Source organism: Sorex fumeus, unplaced genomic scaffold, assembly GCF_029834395.1.
Source record: "Sorex fumeus unplaced genomic scaffold, SorFum_2.1 ptg000095l, whole genome shotgun sequence".
Taxonomy (NCBI): Eukaryota; Metazoa; Chordata; class Mammalia; order Eulipotyphla; family Soricidae; genus Sorex; species Sorex fumeus.
In genome coordinates this window covers 14,300,290-14,318,837 of record NW_026606152.1, presented here as the reverse complement: position 1 = coordinate 14,318,837, position 18,548 = coordinate 14,300,290, and the positions used below count along the sequence as shown (strand labels likewise).

The 18,548-nt window shown below is 44.0% G+C and overlaps 1 protein-coding gene across 3 annotated transcripts in view; it reads left to right on the top strand.

Moving 5' to 3' along the window:
- The window catches only part of CAB39L (calcium binding protein 39 like), a 123,831-nt gene that overhangs the window by 90,022 nt on the left and 15,261 nt on the right, over positions 1–18,548 (top strand). For all 3 annotated transcript variants that reach the window (XM_056133063.1, XM_056133062.1, XM_056133064.1), the window contains 4 exons: positions 4,735–4,853; positions 9,969–10,137; positions 13,477–13,536; positions 15,470–15,535. In XM_056133063.1, the coding sequence (XP_055989038.1) occupies positions 4,735–4,853; positions 9,969–10,137; positions 13,477–13,536; positions 15,470–15,535 (414 nt within the window). The remainder of the gene's footprint in view (positions 1–4,734; positions 4,854–9,968; positions 10,138–13,476; positions 13,537–15,469; positions 15,536–18,548) is intronic.

Below are 18,548 nucleotides of genomic sequence, written 5' to 3'. Positions count from 1 at the left end.
CTCTCAGGCACACAGGCCAAAGCAAGACCCTGAGCAAGGGGGATGCTTCAATTTTTATAGTCAGTGTGTGTGTCATAGCCCATGGTTACAGTTTCAATGGGAGATATAAGTAAAAATACAAGTTCCAACCTAGTTTCAAACAGCACAATGAGCCGTTACAGACAGGTCTTCTTATCCTGATAATTTCCCGGCCATTCTGGCAGTTGTTCCCTCCTCCCTTGCTCCCATCCGGTGGTTTCTGGGAACCAGGGCTGAGCTATCAGCCCTGGGAGGAAGAAGCAGAATTCTGAGAACCAAGGCAAGTTATCAATCCAGATGTCCTTCTTTGGCAGACGGCCTGGGGAGGGGCGGGAAGAGCACAACCCCTGAGAAAGCCGAACTGTTGAGAACCACAATTCATTCAGAAAAACAACATGTGGGACAGGGAAACGCAACAGGAGGCATGGAGCAGGGACTTCAGGAATGGAGTCCGTCATGGAGTCTGTCAGGTCTGGCTCCGTATCCAACATTCCCCCCTTTTCTTTTTTGAAACTGAGGAATCATCCTCGGTGTTTACCCTGTGAAGCTGCTCAGATTGCTGTCTCAGCACAAGGAGCTGGACAGTATTAACCCGGTCCCTTACAAATGCCACCAGCCTACTCAAGACACAGGGTCCTATAGTGAGCAGTAGGAGGAGGAGGAGCAGGGGCCCCGCCAGTGCTGACAGCATCATGGCGAGCCATGGCGACTGGTTGGGCCACAACTCGAACCAGCCCTCTTGGACTTCCCTACGGCAGTCAGCAGTCACTGTACCTTTCGTAGGTTTTGCAGTTCCTTTCCTTCCGCCGACCAGAACCCACGCTCTATATATATCATCCCGTTCACATGCACAGTCCTGAACGCATACTGGCTGTTTGTGTACACTGTCACTCACTTCCCCTCTGCCCTCTCCAAGGCTTCAGCCAGGCCTATGAGTTCTGCCCTGTGGGCGGAGGTTCCTGGTGGCAAGGGGGGAGCTCCACACCACCACCCCGTCCTGGTCCACTACCGCTGCTCCAATACCCCATTGTCCACGAAGCTGCTTCCACCCATGAATCATACCAAATCAGAAATGGGGAGCTTACTGTCCTTCAGATCCGGCCAGAGTTGTGAAACTTTGGAGAGAATTTCCCGGCATTCATGGAGATTCCCAAATCCGGGTGGGCAGGAACGTTGCAGGATTGAGTGCGGTGGGTTCTGCAAAAGTGAGTCTAGGGGAATCAATCAGGAGCCCCTGAGGATGAGTTAGTTTGGAGTTTGTCATCCACCTTCCAGGGGGCTGCCGTAGCACTCTTTCAAAGGCATGTGGAGTGATCAGTTTCAAGTCCTGCCCAAAGGTTAATTTATCTGCATCCTTGACCATAAGGGCAACCGCTGCTAAAATCCGGAGGCAAGGAGGCCATTTGGCAGCAACAGGGTCCAATCTTTTTAACAGATAAGCCACTGGCCGCTTCCATGGCCCAAGTTGCTGGGCTAATTCTCCTTTGGCTATCCCTGCCTTCTCATCCACAAACAAGGTGGATAGTTTTATGGGGTCTGGTAAAGACAGTGAGGGGACCTCAAGGAGGGACTCCTTAAGTCCCTCAAATGCCCATTGGCGTTCTGCAGTCCATTCCCACGGGACCCCTTTCCTTGGTGGCTTCATACAAGGGCCGGGCTATTTCAGCATAGCCGAGTATGCATAATCGGCAAGACCCGGCTGTCCCCAGGAACTCCCTGACCTCTCGCAGGGAACTGGGAGTAGAGATTTGAAGGATAGTTTCCTTCATTGCCTCTGTCAGTCACCGTGCTCCCTCACTTATTTTATATCCTCAGTATGTCACAGTCCTCTTGGTAGTCCACGGATATATTTTAGTCCCGGTTGCTCCTTGAACTATGGTAGTCCTCTCTGTGTGCTTATTCAGAACTGACTATTGATTGGGCTCTCGTATCTAGCATTATTCCTACAGGTTTCCCCTCCACATAGATGGTTATCCAAGACTCGGGAAGGGAGTCCGAGCCCTGTTTTCCCTAGTCTTCCTTCTCTGCACCGGCCAGGAGGTATCTAGTCCTCTCCACTACCTCTGTCTTCTTTCCTAATCCGGTCCTCTTGCTCCTTGGGAGTCTCCTGAGTGTGAAAGACTTTCTCTTCCACCTTCATGATGTCCCTAATCAAGAGGTCCCTGGTATAGGAGCTCTTCTAGCTGACCTGTGGTATAATTTCTGGGAGGTCACTCTATAGTTCTAGTTACAATAGGCTCGATAGGTCCCTGAACAAACACACATCCCAGAGTGGGTCATAACTGGCAGAAATCAAGGTCAGTTCTTCCTGTCTCAGCATCAGAATGTATCCAGTGCCAAAACAGGGGCAGCTACAGAGCTTGCTCTACAACTGTCACATAGAGCATACAGAAACAGAATAACCCATGGCCTTTCCATGGTTCCTTTAAGTCACTTTCACCAGTCTCTTATCTGGAGGGGTTCATCTCTTGTTGTCTGGACATGCCTCTGGTCAGTGTTGTTTTGTCTCCAGGGGAGAGTCAGCTTTTTGATTCCGTTCTCCTTCAGAGCAGTCCGTGTGGTCAGGATTACAGTACAAGGACCTCTCCACCAATCTGAGCGAGTCCCATGATCCTCTGTGAAAAATAATTTCTCTTGCCTTCCTTATCTCAGCGCCTCAACTGAGCATTCGTACAACACCTTTGAAAGTGGCCTGATTTCCTGCAACTAAAACATTTATTCCTACAATTGAAACATTTATCGTGAGCTTGTCTCTGCATCGCATAGATCTCATTCACCTGTACCTGATGTTTAACAGATCCAACATTAGAACACCTCTTCATGTACCCCTTTATGTCTTCTTTTTCCATAATCAGTCGCAGAACAGCCTGACAGTCCTCATTAGCATTTTCAAACGCCAGTTGTTTTCAGCTGGTTTTGCTGAGTCACTTTACACTTAACCTGCCTCTCGGTTGCATCTGTCAACCTTCCTATAAAGTCTGCATATGGTTCTGTGACTCTGTGGACAATTTTTGTACAGCTTCCCTTAAATTTGGCATCTGTATCAATCTTCTCCCAGCCCACAGGGCAGCCTCATGGACATGAGCAAAAACAGCACGAGACAAGGTGACTTGCCACAAGGTCATACCATTTCCCTTTGCCTAGTAACATCTCATAAGTCAATTTGATCCCTGAAAATTTCACCCAGAATGACCTAGTTCATGAAGTTTTGCCTTGGCCTCATCAATGAACCACATCCTCCACTGCATGTGCTGGGAAGGGCTGAAGCACATTTTAGTGACCATATCAAAATCTTGTGGTACCCAACAGGCACCTTTACTACAGCTATTAAGATATTCCTTGCAGTATGGAGATGTGGGTCCATATGAGGCACAGGACTTTTTTAAATGACTGAGGGAATCCATTCTTAACCCTTCATAAGATGGGTCTGATCTGTCTCCAGCTGAATGGGGAAGAAATGACGAAGCTCATGTGGTCTGGGTAGAATCAATCACTTACCATCTGATAAAGGTCTTAATATAATTAAACTTCTACTGGGGACACGTCTCAAGGTCTGGAGGCCGCTTGGCTGAGGACCAGTGGTTTCTATGGGGGGGTTCTCTACTGGGTCGCTCTCAGACTCAGAGTCTGAGGAAGTGGCAGCTGGATTATCATCCACATCACTTTCATCTGGTGTGCTGGGAGCAGTATCATACGGAGGAGATAGGGGTCTCTCTGGTTTGATGCCAGTACTAGGGAACGTTAAATCAGCAGCATCAGAAGAAATCCTGTCCTGAGAGTATGTTTTCACTGGGAAAGTGCTTCTTGTGAGCTTTGGATAGGGAAGAAGTCAAGGAAACTTGACTATGTCATGGGGACTTTATTTTTTTTTATAATAAGATGATTCTGCTGGAGTTTCAGTTTGAGGAACAGGCTCCCAGCTCTTTTTCCTCTTATTTGTGAAACTTTGAAATTGTTAATTATGATTTTCTTCTTGAATATAGCTAAAGATAACTCATAAAGAATTCAGCTTGACTTATTCACTTTGATCTTATACATATTAATTTTATGTTCTGTGCTTTATTTTGGGAGAGACATACAGGAGGATCATGTGGTACTGGGGTCAAACCCAGGGCATCTGCCTGCAGATTTGTTTTATTTGTTCGTTTTATTTTGTTTTAAGATTTTTTTATTGAATCACTGTGAGATAGACCCTTACAAAGCTGTTCATGAATAGGTTTCAGTCATACAGTGTTCCAGCACCCATCCCTCCACCAGTGTCCATTTTCCAGCACCAGTGTCCCCAATTTCCTTCCCATCACCATCCACCCCAACCCCGGCCTGCCTCTATGGTAGGCACTTTCCTTCTCTCTCTCTCTCTCTCTCTCTCTCTCTCTCTCTCTCTCTCTCTCTCTCTCTCTCTTTCTGCTTCAACCCTTTGAGTGACCTCCATACCTCACTGTGCCGTTTTGCTTACTACTGTGAAGAATTAGCCTCCTAGTTTTCAAATATCCTACAGAGCGCATTTGTGGAAAAGAGAAGCGTGTCCATTTTGTAGATTCTGTGCTTGAATATTTGAAGGCACAGCTGATCAAAGATACTTGGGAATAGTAGATTTGTGTGTTTGCATGTCACAAAGGACAGGGTTTTTTGTATGTACTGTGGATGTAGGAACAAGCTTTGAATGTAATTCACCTGCTGTACAACTCACCTATGTTATGATTGTTTCTCTGACAGGGAAAAAAGGATGTGACACAGATATTTAACAACATCCTGCGAAGACAGATCGGCACTCGGAGCCCGACGGTGGAGTACATTAGTGCTCAACCTCACATCCTCTTCATGCTCCTCAAAGGGTAGGTGCATGGCCTCTTTCCAGGCAGCTTGGAGCCTAGGGTCCTGATGAAAAGTGTGTCGCATCAGTCTTGAAGATATGACAGGTTCTCGTGCAGGGAGTGTTGGTCATGCTTGAGGTCAGTTTTCCAAAGCGGATTCCCTGGTTACTCAAGCCATAGCAAAATGGTGTCTTTTTATCCTTTGATTCCTAAAGTTCTTCCATTTATGTGTCTCTACTTTCTTCTCGTCTGTTTCTTCTGTTTTATTAGTGCTTATGCTTCCCAATCTGCCTTTTTTTTTGGTAGCTGCTCAATTGTCCTGTTGTTTGAGACCCCCTCATTACACACAACACACACAAACACACCAGTGAGTAATGTCTGCCAAGGTGGCGTGGAGGTAGAGTAAAAATTATTGTACAAACTGTCATATTGTTCTTATATTATTGCATATGTGGAAAGGAGAGCCAAAATGCCAAATGTCTAGGAGACAGTAGAATCCCCAATCATATAGTTAATGAATTCTAATAAATATCTGGGAGCAGTTTAGGCGACTCTTACCTCCTTAAGACTAGAGAGGTTCCACTGCAAGGCAAGTGTTTCTCATGTGACAGGATGGCCCAAAGATTCTGGGTCAGCAGGGCTTTTTTCTCTCTTCGGCATGCGATTCCCAAGCATATTTTGTTCACCGCCACCTCATGCCTCAGTGAGGAAAAAGTACATGGGAGAGTGTGTGAGCTACACCTGGAAATGGCATAAGCACCTCCAACTCACATTCCACTTGGAGGTACTTAGTTACTTGGACCCTTAATCCTTTTTTTTTCCCCTCCCTCCTACCCCTGAAACCTTGCTCCTTGACAGATACGTTTTATTTTATCTTACCTTTTGGTGAAGCAAGATACTTTTTTCTGAAACTTACTTAGATGTGAAGGGAGAGAAAGAGAGAAGTCTGTGTTAAAGAGAGAACATGAATTTCTCCAGAGTGGAAATGGGCAAAAAAATATTGAGACAAGCAAGATACGTGTTGAAGAGAGAACACAGGCTTGAAGAGGAAGTCTGCCCTTTATTTTTTGTTTGTTTGTTTGTTTAGTTTTTTAGTTTTCAAGCCACACCCAACAATACTCAGGGGTTACTCCTGGCTCTGCACTCAGGAATCACTCCTGGCAGTGCTTGGGGAGCCATATGAGATGCCAGGGGTTAAACCTGGGCCAGCCACATATAAGGCAAGTGTCCTACCTCCTGTACTATCGCTCCAGCCCCAGCCCCTTAATTTCTTGTTTTTTTTTTTTAATTTAATGGGTTGGAGCGATAGCACAGCGGGTAGGGTGTTAGCCTTGCACGCAACGAACATGGCTGACCTGAGTTCAATTCCTCCGCCCCTCTCAGAGAGCCCAACAAGCAATCTAGAATATCTTGCCTGCACAGCAAAGCCTGGCAAGCTCCCCGTGATGTATTCGATATGCCAAACACAGTAACAAGTCTCACAGTGTTACTGGGCCCGCTCGAGGAAATCGATGAACAACGGGGTGACCATGACCGTTTTTAATTTAATATTTTATTTTTAAATGAAACCATAAGATAGAGTTAACAGACTTACAAACTTTTGTGATTACGTTTCAGTCATACAATGATCGAGTACCCATCCCCCTACCAGTGCCCATTCTCCACCACCAATGTTCCCAGTATCCCTCCCAGCACCCCCACCACATCCCCGTTCACACACACACACACACACACACACACCGCCACCTCTGTTGCAGGCACATTCCCTATTCCTTTCCTCTCTCCCATAAAGAACCTATCTAGTCCATCTCTTTTATTTTATTTATCTAGTTCCCAAAGCCCCTTTATTCTTAATGGGGTCAAGAAATAAGAGTGCAGGGGGGGGTAAACTCTAAATAATAGTGGTGAATCTTTTAATGAAACAATGAATCTAATCAAAGCAGATAGAGTGTTAACTAGAATTCATCTGCCTCACAGGGACTGGGAGGGGTGGGGGGTGGGGTCTTATTGGGGTTCTTCATGGTAAAAAATAAGTATTGGTAAAGGGAAATGTGTTTGATATTTGCATGACTGAGACCTAAACCTGAAAGCTTTGTAACCTTTCCCACAGTGATTCAATAAATAAATAAATTAAAAAAAAAAAAGAAATAAGAGTGCAGAAAGGAAAGGAAAATATTGGGCAGCTGGTGGGCAACTGACATTCTCTGTCATATATTATTTCTGAGCAAATTTTCCCCTCCATTTTCTGTTCTCACTTTCTAGGTCACGTATTATGTTAGAGTTAAATCTCTGGAATTTACTTTTTATCTCTCCTATTTCCTAGTTCTTTGTCTTTTTTTTTTTAACTTTTCAGGTGTTTCTGGTTTTACCTCTGACTAAAGATAAACTCTTTTGAATTTTCATTTTATCTTTAATTTATAAGACTTACAAACTTGTTGGTTCTGTAATCTTTGTCAAGCCACTTCATCTGTCTAAGACTTGGTGTCTTTATCTGTAAAATAAGAATAATATTATAACATTGCCTTTACACCAAGAGTGCTGCATTATACGCCATTGATTATGCATTGTCAGCAGACCTTGAACAAGTTATCTAAGATAATCTAACAATTACCTAATGTCTTAAATATGTTTTTGTTTTCTTTTCATAATATGGAGACAATAACATTAGCTACTTTGGTAGGTTGTTAGAATTCTCCAGTGTAATGATAGAATAATTATAATTTAAAATAATGATTAAAATTATTGTTTTATTTATTATTTAAAAATAAATTAATAGGGGCTGGAGTGACAGCATAGTGGGTAGGGCGTTTGCCTTGCACACAGCCAACCCAGGTTCGATTTCCAGCATCCCATATGGTCCCCTGAGCACCGCCAGGAGAGTGCATGAGCCAGGAGTAACCCTTGAGCATCGCCGAGTGTTACCAAAAAGCCAAAAAAAAATTAATAAAAATAAAATATATCTGTCAAGGGAGCAAAAAAACAAATTATAATTTTAAATAATAAATATTATTTAAACCATGGTCACGGTCCTTCCGCTGTTCGTCGATTTGCTTGAGCGGGCCCAGTAACGTCTCCATCATGAGACTTCTTGTTACTGTGTTTGGCATATCGAGTACGTCACGGGTAGCTTGCCAGGCTCTGCCATGCGGGTGAGATACTATCGATAGCTTGCCCAGCTCTTCAAGAGGGGCGGAGGAATCGAACTTGGGTCGGCCATGTTGGCCACTTGTAAGGCAAACATCCTACCACTGTGATAATAAAATAAAATGAAGCGCAGCACATAACACATGGTCCTCAATAACTATCCATCCTATAACTATCCAACTATTTTCCCTATTCTTCTTAAGAGCCACAGTTCTTATTGAAATATTTTTATAATTTTAAACAAATATAATTAAGACATTGAGCCAGAGAGATAGTACAGAAAGTACAGTCGGTTGGTCACTTGCCTTGCACATTGCTGAACCAGGTTTGATCCCCAGTATCCCATACAGTTTTCTAGGCTTCACCAGAAGTGATCCCTGAGCACTGAGCCAGGAGTATACCCTGGGCAAAGCTATATGTAGCTAATACTAATAATACCATATAAAAGTATAATAATAATTATTATGAGGAAAGTCCTAATTTCCAGTTTAATCCAAAAAATATAATGGATCCCTTCAGGATATGATCAGCCTCAGTGATCATGAGGATTAGGTCAAATGATTGATCTGTATGTATCTCTAGAGAGTCTAAAGTTTGAAAACATTTCACATTATTTTGCAAGAAATGGTAGCCATTGAAGAATTTTAGGAGAGGAAGAATAACCTGTTTCAGTAAGTGACGTTGAACTGAGGTCTAAGACGGATTATAAACAAGAGATGGCGGGCGCTGCTGAAATGCCCTGAGCATGCGGTAAAGGAGATGCCAGCTGATGGGAGCCACCGTGGGCAGGTGGTCTACACTTTTCTCCTCCACTCTGGATCCCAGCAGGAGGGATGTGTGTCCCCTCAGACATGGGGCGGCATTTCTCACTGCAGAGCCTGTCCTGTAGCTGCTGGCACTGAAATGCCAGGACATGAGCAACTAGTGCCTTGCATTTGTTTTTGTGTAAAGAATTACCACGGATATAAATGCTTCTGCTGAAGATCCCTGGTGTCTTCTCACCATGAAAATGATAAATATATGAAAATAGATACTCCAGAATTACAAATTATGGTTGTAGGTGATTTTAAATGAATTTTAAGAGCAGGGAGATAGAGTGAGCGTCGAGCATATGCCTAGTGTATTCAGGCCCCGAGTTCAGTCCTCTGCATAGTGAGTGCCTCCCCCTCCCGGCCCCCAACTCCAGCCTCCTGGGTGTGGCGCTGGCTCCCCCACAACGAAGTAAAACACAACCTTGTTTGACCAAAGTTCTGTTGGACAGAAACTCTGTCCAGAGGAGCTTCTGCACCCATCCCCAGACCTGCCATGGTGGGTCCTAGAAAACTTACTTAAATAAAAAAATTAGTAATTAGAACATGCCCCTAGACTTTGCCTGACTGCTCACGAAAGAGGGGGTGGGTGACATGTATGCAAGAGTAATGTGGAATCTATGCCCGCGTCAGTCAGATTAATCAGTGGCTGAATAAATAGCAGTACTCCTACAGTAAAAATAATGTAATTTATCATAGTCATTTTGTGTATGGTAGAATATATATATATATACATTCATATCCATGTTATATTTCATAAAGATATATGAAATAGTTTTGGGTCATCAGAAAGATTCAATAGGTCTTGATGTTTGATTGAACTGTTGTAAGAACAATTTGTGTCTCCATTAAGAATGGGATTTTAAAAAAGAATAATATTGAGCTTATTTAGCACAGCGGGTAGGGCGTTTGCCTTACAAGCGGCCAACATGGCCGACCCGAGTTCGATTCCTCCACCCCTCTCGGAGAGCCCGGCAAGCTACCGAGAGTATTGGATATGCCAGACACAGTAACAACAAAGTCTCCAATGGAGACGTTACTGGGCCCGCTCGAGCAAATCGACGATCAACGGGAGAGCTTATTTTTAGAAAGAATTATATTGAGCTTGTTCTTTTGGTATCGTTAATATTGGGCTATGCTAAGGATAAAAGAATTCTCTATTTCTCTCTTGTTCGTGCTGTAGGTACGAAGCCCCACAGATCGCCTTACGTTGTGGGATCATGCTGAGAGAATGTATTCGATACGAGCCGCTTGCCAAAATCATCCTCTTTTCTAATCAGTTCAGAGATTTCTTTAAGTATGTGGAGTTGTTAACATTTGATATTGCTTCAGATGCCTTTGCTACTTTTAAGGTAATTTAAAATTTTTTTCTGTGTCAGCTAAGTGTTGTGCATTTAGTTTTAAAATCAATAATGACTTCTGAGAGGCAAGTTGATTTTTTTTTTTTAATTGAATCACCATGAGGTACAGTTACAGACTTACAAACTTTCATGATTACGGTTCAGTTACATGATGAACCAGTGCCCATTCTCCACCACCAATGTTCCCTTCCACCACCCCACCCTTTCCACCCCCTGCCTCTGTGGCAGGCACATTGCCTCTTACTCTCTCTCTCCTTTTGGGTGTTGTCATTTTGCAATACAGGTGCTAAGAGACCATCGTGTTTGGTCCTTTTATCTATTTTCAGCACACATCTCCTATCCCAAGCGATCCCTCCATTCATCATTTTTCTTAGTAATCCCTTCACTGTCCCAACTGTCTTTTCCCCAAGCATGTAAGGTCAGTTTCCAAGCCATGGTGTGATCCTCCTGGTCCTTATCTCTACTGTCCTTAGGTGTTACTCTCATATTATGTTACTTTATATTCCACAAATGAGTGCAGTCACCTTATATCTGTCCCTGTCTTTCTGACTCCTTTCCCTCCTTTCATCCCTCTATTCCCCCCTTCCTTCCTTCCTTTTCTTTTTCTTAATAGAATCGCCGTGAGATATAGTTACAAGCTTTCATGTTTGAGTTTCAGCCATATAATGATCAAACACCCATCCCTCCACCTGTGCACATTCTCCACCACCAATGTCCAACTCTCCCCCTGCCTAGAATCTTATCCTATTTTATTTTTGGTTTTTTTTTTTTTGTTGTTGTTGTTGTTGTTTTTAACCCATTTCAAATTGTGTTGTTTGTTTTTTACTTGGGAGCCATAGTTGGTGGTGTTCTGGCCAGACTCCTGGCTCTACCCTCAGGTGGTACCAGGGATTGTACTCCGGTCAGCCATGTGCAAGACAAGCATCCTTTGCCGTCTCTCTGACACCCCGGATCCCCTTAGTGCTTGCAGGACCTGTGTTCTCCAGGCTGTTTAGTGCCATATATGCTGAGTGGACAGGAACTTCCCGGGAAACCCTCATCTGCTGGCCGCATTCATACAAGCTGGCGGCTATTGTACCAGCTTGAGCACTGCCTGTGAGCAGCCATCCTTGCCTCTTTACAGCCAGGGCCACTTGCTCAGGAGTTGAGGAAGGGGTTGTCTGAAAACTGGGCATCCCAAATATCCACTCAGAAAAACTTAGGGTCCCCACTGTAGGTGTGGAATTAATTTAGTGGTCCCCTGCTGAAGGATCAGGTTTGCAGTTTGACCTCAAGATGCCAAGAGTGTACCCCTATAGAGGGCTCTCCATTGTTTAATTCCGGTTCCAGAATTGTCCATCCCACTGGGCATGAGGCGGGGGCGGCAAGGAGGAAGTTCCCTTTGGGGGCTGGAGAGAGGTGGTCCAAGAGATAAGGCGTGTGGCCATGCGCCTGGCCCTCCATTATATGCCTGAAATTCAGCGATAAACTTGTGCCCCACCAAGAGTATCCCCAGAGCACAGAGCCAAGAGAAATCCCTGAGCCTACTCGAATAGAAACCCCACCCCTTGTGCTTTAAATATTTGGCTTTTTATTGAAAAAAAAGAAGTGGGTTTTACCATTGCTTCTGCCTTTTCTCGACAAGCTTATGTTATATATAAGCTTATAGGAGGTTTTAATTAAATATGTATTAAAGTTTAAGAATTTCTTTTGGAAAACTTGAAGAAAAAAGTTCTTGTTCCGGTTCTTAATTAAATTCTGCACGGTACCTCGACAGGGTATTCAGCGTCTAAGCATCTAAGAAAGGATTAGGAGAGGCTTGTTTTCTTTCAGCGTTAAGGCGAATTAAGGATATAATTGAGGTGTGAGTTGAAGACAGTTCAAACGCTTCTGTGTTTGTGCAGTTTTCTGTGTTCATGTCTGTAATCAGATAGAGCTGCTTGTGCTCAACTATGAAAGGCTTCGTTGTGCTCCCTCATGGTCCCTTGCAGCCCATTAGCCCGAGAGCAGGACCGGCTTGAGGTGACCCTATGAAATGTCACTCCTGCTCCTCCTTCCTTAAGCTGGAGACGCTGGTGGAGAGAAGTTGACACTGGTGGTGGGATTGATTGCTGCTGGACCATTATATGCCTAAAACTCAACTCTAACTAATTTTGTAAATCACAGTGCCTTAGTAAACACCTTTTAAAAAATAAAATAATACAAAGAAAACAGTTAAGAAACAACTATTTTTGTACGAGGGATGGGTTGAGGCTATGTAGAATTATTTTTCAGAAACAGTGACTTTTTTTTTAAGTTCATCACCAACTTTTTTTTTTCTATCATAATCACAATGTAGAGTTATGGTTTTAAAAATGCACTGTAAACTCATCTCTCAGGAGTCATTTGTTTCACTACCATCAGTCCAGTCATGGTAGAAAAAAATTAAAACGCGATGGGGTATTTTTTTTGTTTGTTTTGGAGCCATACCTGGCAATGCTCAGAGATTACTTCTGGCTCTGCACTCAAGAATCACTCCTGGGGCCTGGAGCAATAGCATAGTAGGTAAGGCATTTGCCTTGCACATGGCTGACCCGGGTTCGATTCCCAGCATCCCATATGGTCCCCTGAGCACCGCCAGGAATAATTTCTGAGTGCAGAGCCACGAATAACCCCTGTGCATGGCCAGGTGTGACCCCCCCCCCAAAAAAAAAGAATCACTCCTGGTGGGGCACAAGGGGATCAGGTGGGATGGGGCACAAGGGGATCAGGTGGGGTACTGGGGAACAAACTTGCATTGGCCAGGTGCAAGGCCTTATAAGTACCTTATCCTTTGTTCTATCACTTCCGCTTCAATATGCAGTGTTTTTAACATGAAGCAAAATTGTCTTTCTATCTTATCTAAGAATGGAAATTATATCGTGATAGAGATAAAAAAAATATTAAGCTGCAACTTTTGTATCACGGTCACGGTCCTCCCATTGTTCATCAATTTGCTCGAGCGGGCCCAGTAACGTCTCCTTCGTGAGACTTGTTGTTACTGTGTTTGGCATATCGAATACTTCACGGGGAGCTTGCCGGGCTCTCCGAGAGGGGCAGAGGAATCGAACTCGGGTCGGCCATGTTGGCTGCGTGCAAGGCAAACGCCCTACCTGCTGTGGTAGAGCGCATGCTTTGCATGTATGAGGCCCCGGGTTCGATCCCCGGCACCTCCACTTGTTTGGACTGGCTTTAGCCCAGTGGTTACTTCGGCGGACCACAAAGCAACTTTTGTATATTTCAAATTAATTGCCTTTTAAACCTTTGGAGAAAAAGGCAGATTTGTTAACATTTACGAACTTTAATTGCTTTAACTTGATTATTCTTTTTCAGGATTTATTAACCAGACATAAAGTGTTGGTAGCAGACTTCTTAGAACAAAATTATGACACTGTAAGTAAAAGTCACATCACACTTGATCTCATTTTCTCTTTATCTGCCATCCCTCTCCTCTTTAGATCTATAAGCACTTGTGTTTGTGATCCAGAACGCAAATCAACCATCCGCAATCATGCACCAACTTTTTTTTTTTTTTAATTTATTGAATCACTGTGGGAAAGGTTACAAAGCTTTCAGGTTTAGGTCTCAGTCATGCAAATATCAAACACATTTCCCTTTACCAATACTTATTTTTTACCATGAAGAACCCCAATAAAACCCTACCCCCCACCCCTCCCCGTCCCTGTGAGGCAGATGAATTCTAGTTAACACTCTATCTGCTTTGATTAGATTCATTGTTTCAATAAAAGATTCACCACTATTATTTAGAGTTTACCCCCCCCAAATCAGACATGCTGAAAAAGCATTGTGAAGTGATTTGCTTTCTACAGCTGGGTTCAAGAATTACCTATTGACCCTGGAAGTATTTCTACTGAAAGTCAGATAGTAAAGAAATTGGTTTCTGTGTTCTGGAGTCGTGGCCGTGCTGGAGAGCCGCTCGTGGGGGGCAACTGGTGGCCTCGGTAGGGCGTGAAGGGTGGACCGAAATGCCCCCCTTCCCATGAGGTTTTAGTCGCCCCCACACTCCCGGCTCATACCTGCTGTCCACAAGGCTCCCATGTGGCCGCCATCTTTCTTTCCAGAGAGGAGAGGGCGAATGGGGCAACACCCTTTCCCCTCCGGCAGACTTGATGATGCACCAACTTTTTAAAAAATTTTCTGGAAGCTAGGTCACCTGGAAACATTATAGAAAAGTGCAGCTGGCAGGCAGCCGGGCTTTCTCCTCTTCACATCTCCACTGTCCTCTAACGCCCCAGTTAACAGCACTGTTAAGAGCATCCATGCAGTGCTCAAACTCAAACTCCCTAATGACTTGGGGAGCACTTTACCCTCCCTGAAATAATTTCCCTTGGCTGGTACTTGTTCACTTACTAATAAAATACCAAACTTTCCCCACTCCCTTCTTTAATGGTGATTCCAACTCATCCTTTTGAAATCTGACTAAAATGTTCCCCTTTTGGAAGTTTTCCCCAATCTCATGTCACCCTTCCCAGAACTCTCTCTCCTCTCAGTCCTCCTTTCCCCACTTCTATCATCCCTTCTCTCCTCTCAGACATGTCAGTGTTCAGTCAGCAACCAGCTCAAGGTGCTGGCCTTGCACACAGCAAGTGCTCGCCCACTGCTTCCTGAAGTTGAAACAAAGCTTGATGTGCAGATCATACAAACCTGACCAACATTCTACCAGCTATCCACTCTCCACACACAGAACAATTCTTGCCTAAACAAACTTGTAAGAAAGCCACTCTAGCGGGTTCAGCTGACCTGCATGTAACACCTGATCTGGTGTTACTTTGTGTCTATATCTTCCTAACTGGTTCTTGAACAAGGCTCCATAAACAGATTTCTTTAAAATGAATTACTCATGCGACTAGAGGGCTTGTACAGGAATGAGGGCTTCCTGTGGATGCTGCGGACCTGGGTGGAATTCCTGGCATCGCCTGTGACCCCCCAAGCACTGCCAGGTGTGATCCCTTCCAGCACCCCCAACCCCAACTGAGTTATCTTGGAATTCAGCTTCCTAGATGAGTTGGTAGATGTTTCATTCAAAGTGAGTTGTTGAGAGGAATTCTTTTTTCGTTCCATTCAGTCTTCCATTTGTACAACTAAAACTCAAAATATTCTCCTTGTGTCACTTAAACTTGCTCTCCTGACTAGTGAAAGGGGGAAATGTCACCCTGTGGATCAGCCCAGGATCACACACAGAGGGAGTTGCCACACAGTGGCCGTAGTGCGGCTTGGATTTCGCTCTGAAACAAGAGAGTGGAGAAGACCTAGTGAGAGACCTCCCTGCTGGCTGTGTCACTAATGTGTACTTTCTTTTCATTAGATTTTTGAAGACTATGAGAAATTGCTTCAGTCTGAGAATTATGTGACTAAGAGACAATCTTTAAAGGTAATACCAGGTGGGGAGGGATACTGGGGACATTAGTGGTAGAAAATGTGCACTGGTGGAGGGATGGGTGTTCGATTATTCCATCACTGAAACTCAAATATAACTATAGCTCACAGTGATTCAATAAAAAAAGATTACTTAGGGGCTGGAGCGATAGCACAGTGGGTAGGGCATTTGCCTTGCATGCAGCCAACATGGCCAACACAGGTTCGATTCCCAGCATCCCATATCATCCCCCGAGCACCGCCAGGAGTGATTCCTGAGCGCATGAGCCAGGAGTAACCCCTGAGCATCGCCGGGTGTGACCCAAAAAGAAAAAAACAAGATTAATTAATTTTTAAAAAGGTAATATCAAATTTTTTTTAAAGTACCAGTCAATGATAAGAAAACTATGATTTATCTACACAATGGAATACTATGCAGCCACCAGGAGAAATAAAATTTGCTTACACATGGAGAGTATCATACTGAATGAAATAAATCAGAAGGAGAGGGACAGACGTAGAATAATTGCACTCATTTGTGGGATGTAAAAATCATATTATGAGCACGGAACCACGAGTAAGCCCTGAGTACCCTGGGTGTGGCTCAAACCCCCTCTGCTTAAATAGGTTGTCTTTTAGCCAATTTTCTGATTGTAAAGTGTCTGCTACTTACTACATTTTGTTGACTGTACTGTAAGCTTTCCTGAACTATCTTAGGAGTGCTTAGGTTTTTTAGTAACAATAAAAAACGATTTATAGATAAATTTCTTCCCATTTTGCAATTAGGCTTAACAGTTTACTTTCTTTAGAAGCCAGACATTAAATTACTATCAAGAATGATTGCAATTCAAAAGAATTTGGGGGGTTTGAGAGAGTGCGCATCAATTTCATTAACATTCCAAGGTTAAAAAAAAAAATTAGGCCCTAAACAATGGTACATTGGATAGGGTATGTGCCTTGCATGCAGCCCCCCTGAGTTCAATTCCCAACACCCCATATCGTCCCCAAGCCTACCAGAGTGATCCCTGAGAACAGATCCAGGAGTAAACCCTGATCACCGCCAAGTTTGGCCCCAAACCAAAGCAAAACAAAACAAATGGAAGGAATTTCTCCAAAATAAGTCTGAAGCATTCTCTTCATCAGAAAACAGTGTGGGACAAAATGTGAGTGTTTGGGTGTTTAAATGAACTTGATCACGCTGATAAATATTTTATGTAAAAGCATCTTGATGTACACTTTTTTAAAATACTGTTTTGTTCCTTTTTCCTGGGTAAGGCCAGAAGAGTGAGGTGCACTGGAACACACAGAGGAGGGAATGGGAGTGACTCTGGCTGCCAAGGGTTGGAAGGCCTCTCTCGGGAGTTTCATTTTCTCACTAAATCCATAGGAATCCAGGGTGGGTTTTGTGTTAACGCCCTGACTTTTTGGTGGAATCAGGAATGTGATCTTCAGGAAATCCGTCTGACTTATTTGCAGGATAGAGTGGAAGGGTAGACTGGAAGAAAGATTTTTTTTGTTTTGGTTTGGTTTGGTTTTGGTTCGGGGTAACACCTTGAGGTGCTTAGTGCTTACTCCTCACTCTGTGCTCAGGGGTCACTCCTGGTGGTGCTCAGGGGACCTTATGGTATCCTGGAGATCAAATCTGGGTCAGCCAAGTTGGAGGCAAGTGACTTCCCCCTGTACTATTGCTCCAGGCCCTGGAAGAGAGATCTCTTGACCCAGTTGCAGGAATCCAGATAGATGAAAACAAAGGTGTGAGTTTTACTGTGAATTTTCCATTTTAATGCAGGGGTAGTAAAATGGAATGAAGGGTGTTTGCTACTGAAACAGAATTGGTAATTCTTGGGTAGGGATTTGATGTGAGGGAAAGAAAAGAGCTAAGAAAGATGTCCAGCTCTCTGGCCCTGGACCCTGGCACAATAGGATATTACTGATGGAGAAAAGAAAGGGAACTGGTTTAAGCACTGTTGTAATGGACCAGCCAAGAGTTCAACCAGGGCTGCTCAGCAGGCAGTTAGGAATATGGGGATAGAGTTTAGGGAAGAGTTGAGAACAGAAATGTAGATTTCTCCATGTTATAGTTGAAGCTGTGGGCATGGGTGAGACTTTATAAAGTGGAGATACTGATGAGAGTCTCCAGTGTATAGCATGGACATTTCCTGCCTATCTAGTGCAAAAGGGAGTCAGAAGGAACAAGAATGCAATGGCCTGAAACCAAGAGCAAAAAGAGTTTCCAGGTGCAATGGGGACATCAAGGAAGATGAGTCCGTCTCAGCAGCTGGTCACTGTGGCTTGAGGAGACGCTGTGAGAAGGGGCACAGGGTGGAGCTGCCCACTCAGTGACGCTCCTGAGAGGATGTTCCACTTCTCTGACTTGGCTCCTTGCATTTTGCTTTTAAATACCCCTTTCTGTTCAGGCTACTATATTTTTTGAAATGTCACAGATGTAGGTGACATCTATATTTCTATCTCATATCTTGAGTCTGGGAAATCCAGGACGAAGGTGCCAAGAGCATCGAAGCTCTCTGGGGTGCTGATGGGGATAGTGGTCACATTCACGAGCAGATGCCTCCACGCGGGCAGGACATCAAGCACTCAGCCCGGGGCCTGGAGCAGTGCTGCCTTGAAGGAACAATTTATTTAGCAGCTGAAAAACGTTTGCTTTCATGCTTTGTAAAACATTTTTGTCTAAATGTAGGTCAGGTTTTGTGTGGGTTTTTTTGTTTGTTTGTTTGTTTGTTTCTTTATTTTTGGGTCACACCCGGCGATGCACAGGGGTTACTCCTGGCTCTGCACTCAGGAATCACCCCTGGCGGTGCTCGGGGGACCATATGGGATGCTGGAATCGAACCCGGGTTGGCCGTGTGCAAGACAAACGCCTTACCTGCTGTGCTGTTTCTCCAGCCCCCTGTAGATCAGGTTTTATAATATAAGAAAGAAGCTATTTTTTTTCTAGTAAACAACTTAAATACATCTATTCAGTAAGGGATGTTTAACTGTGATAAGTTTTGTGGTTCTTGTTGCTTTGT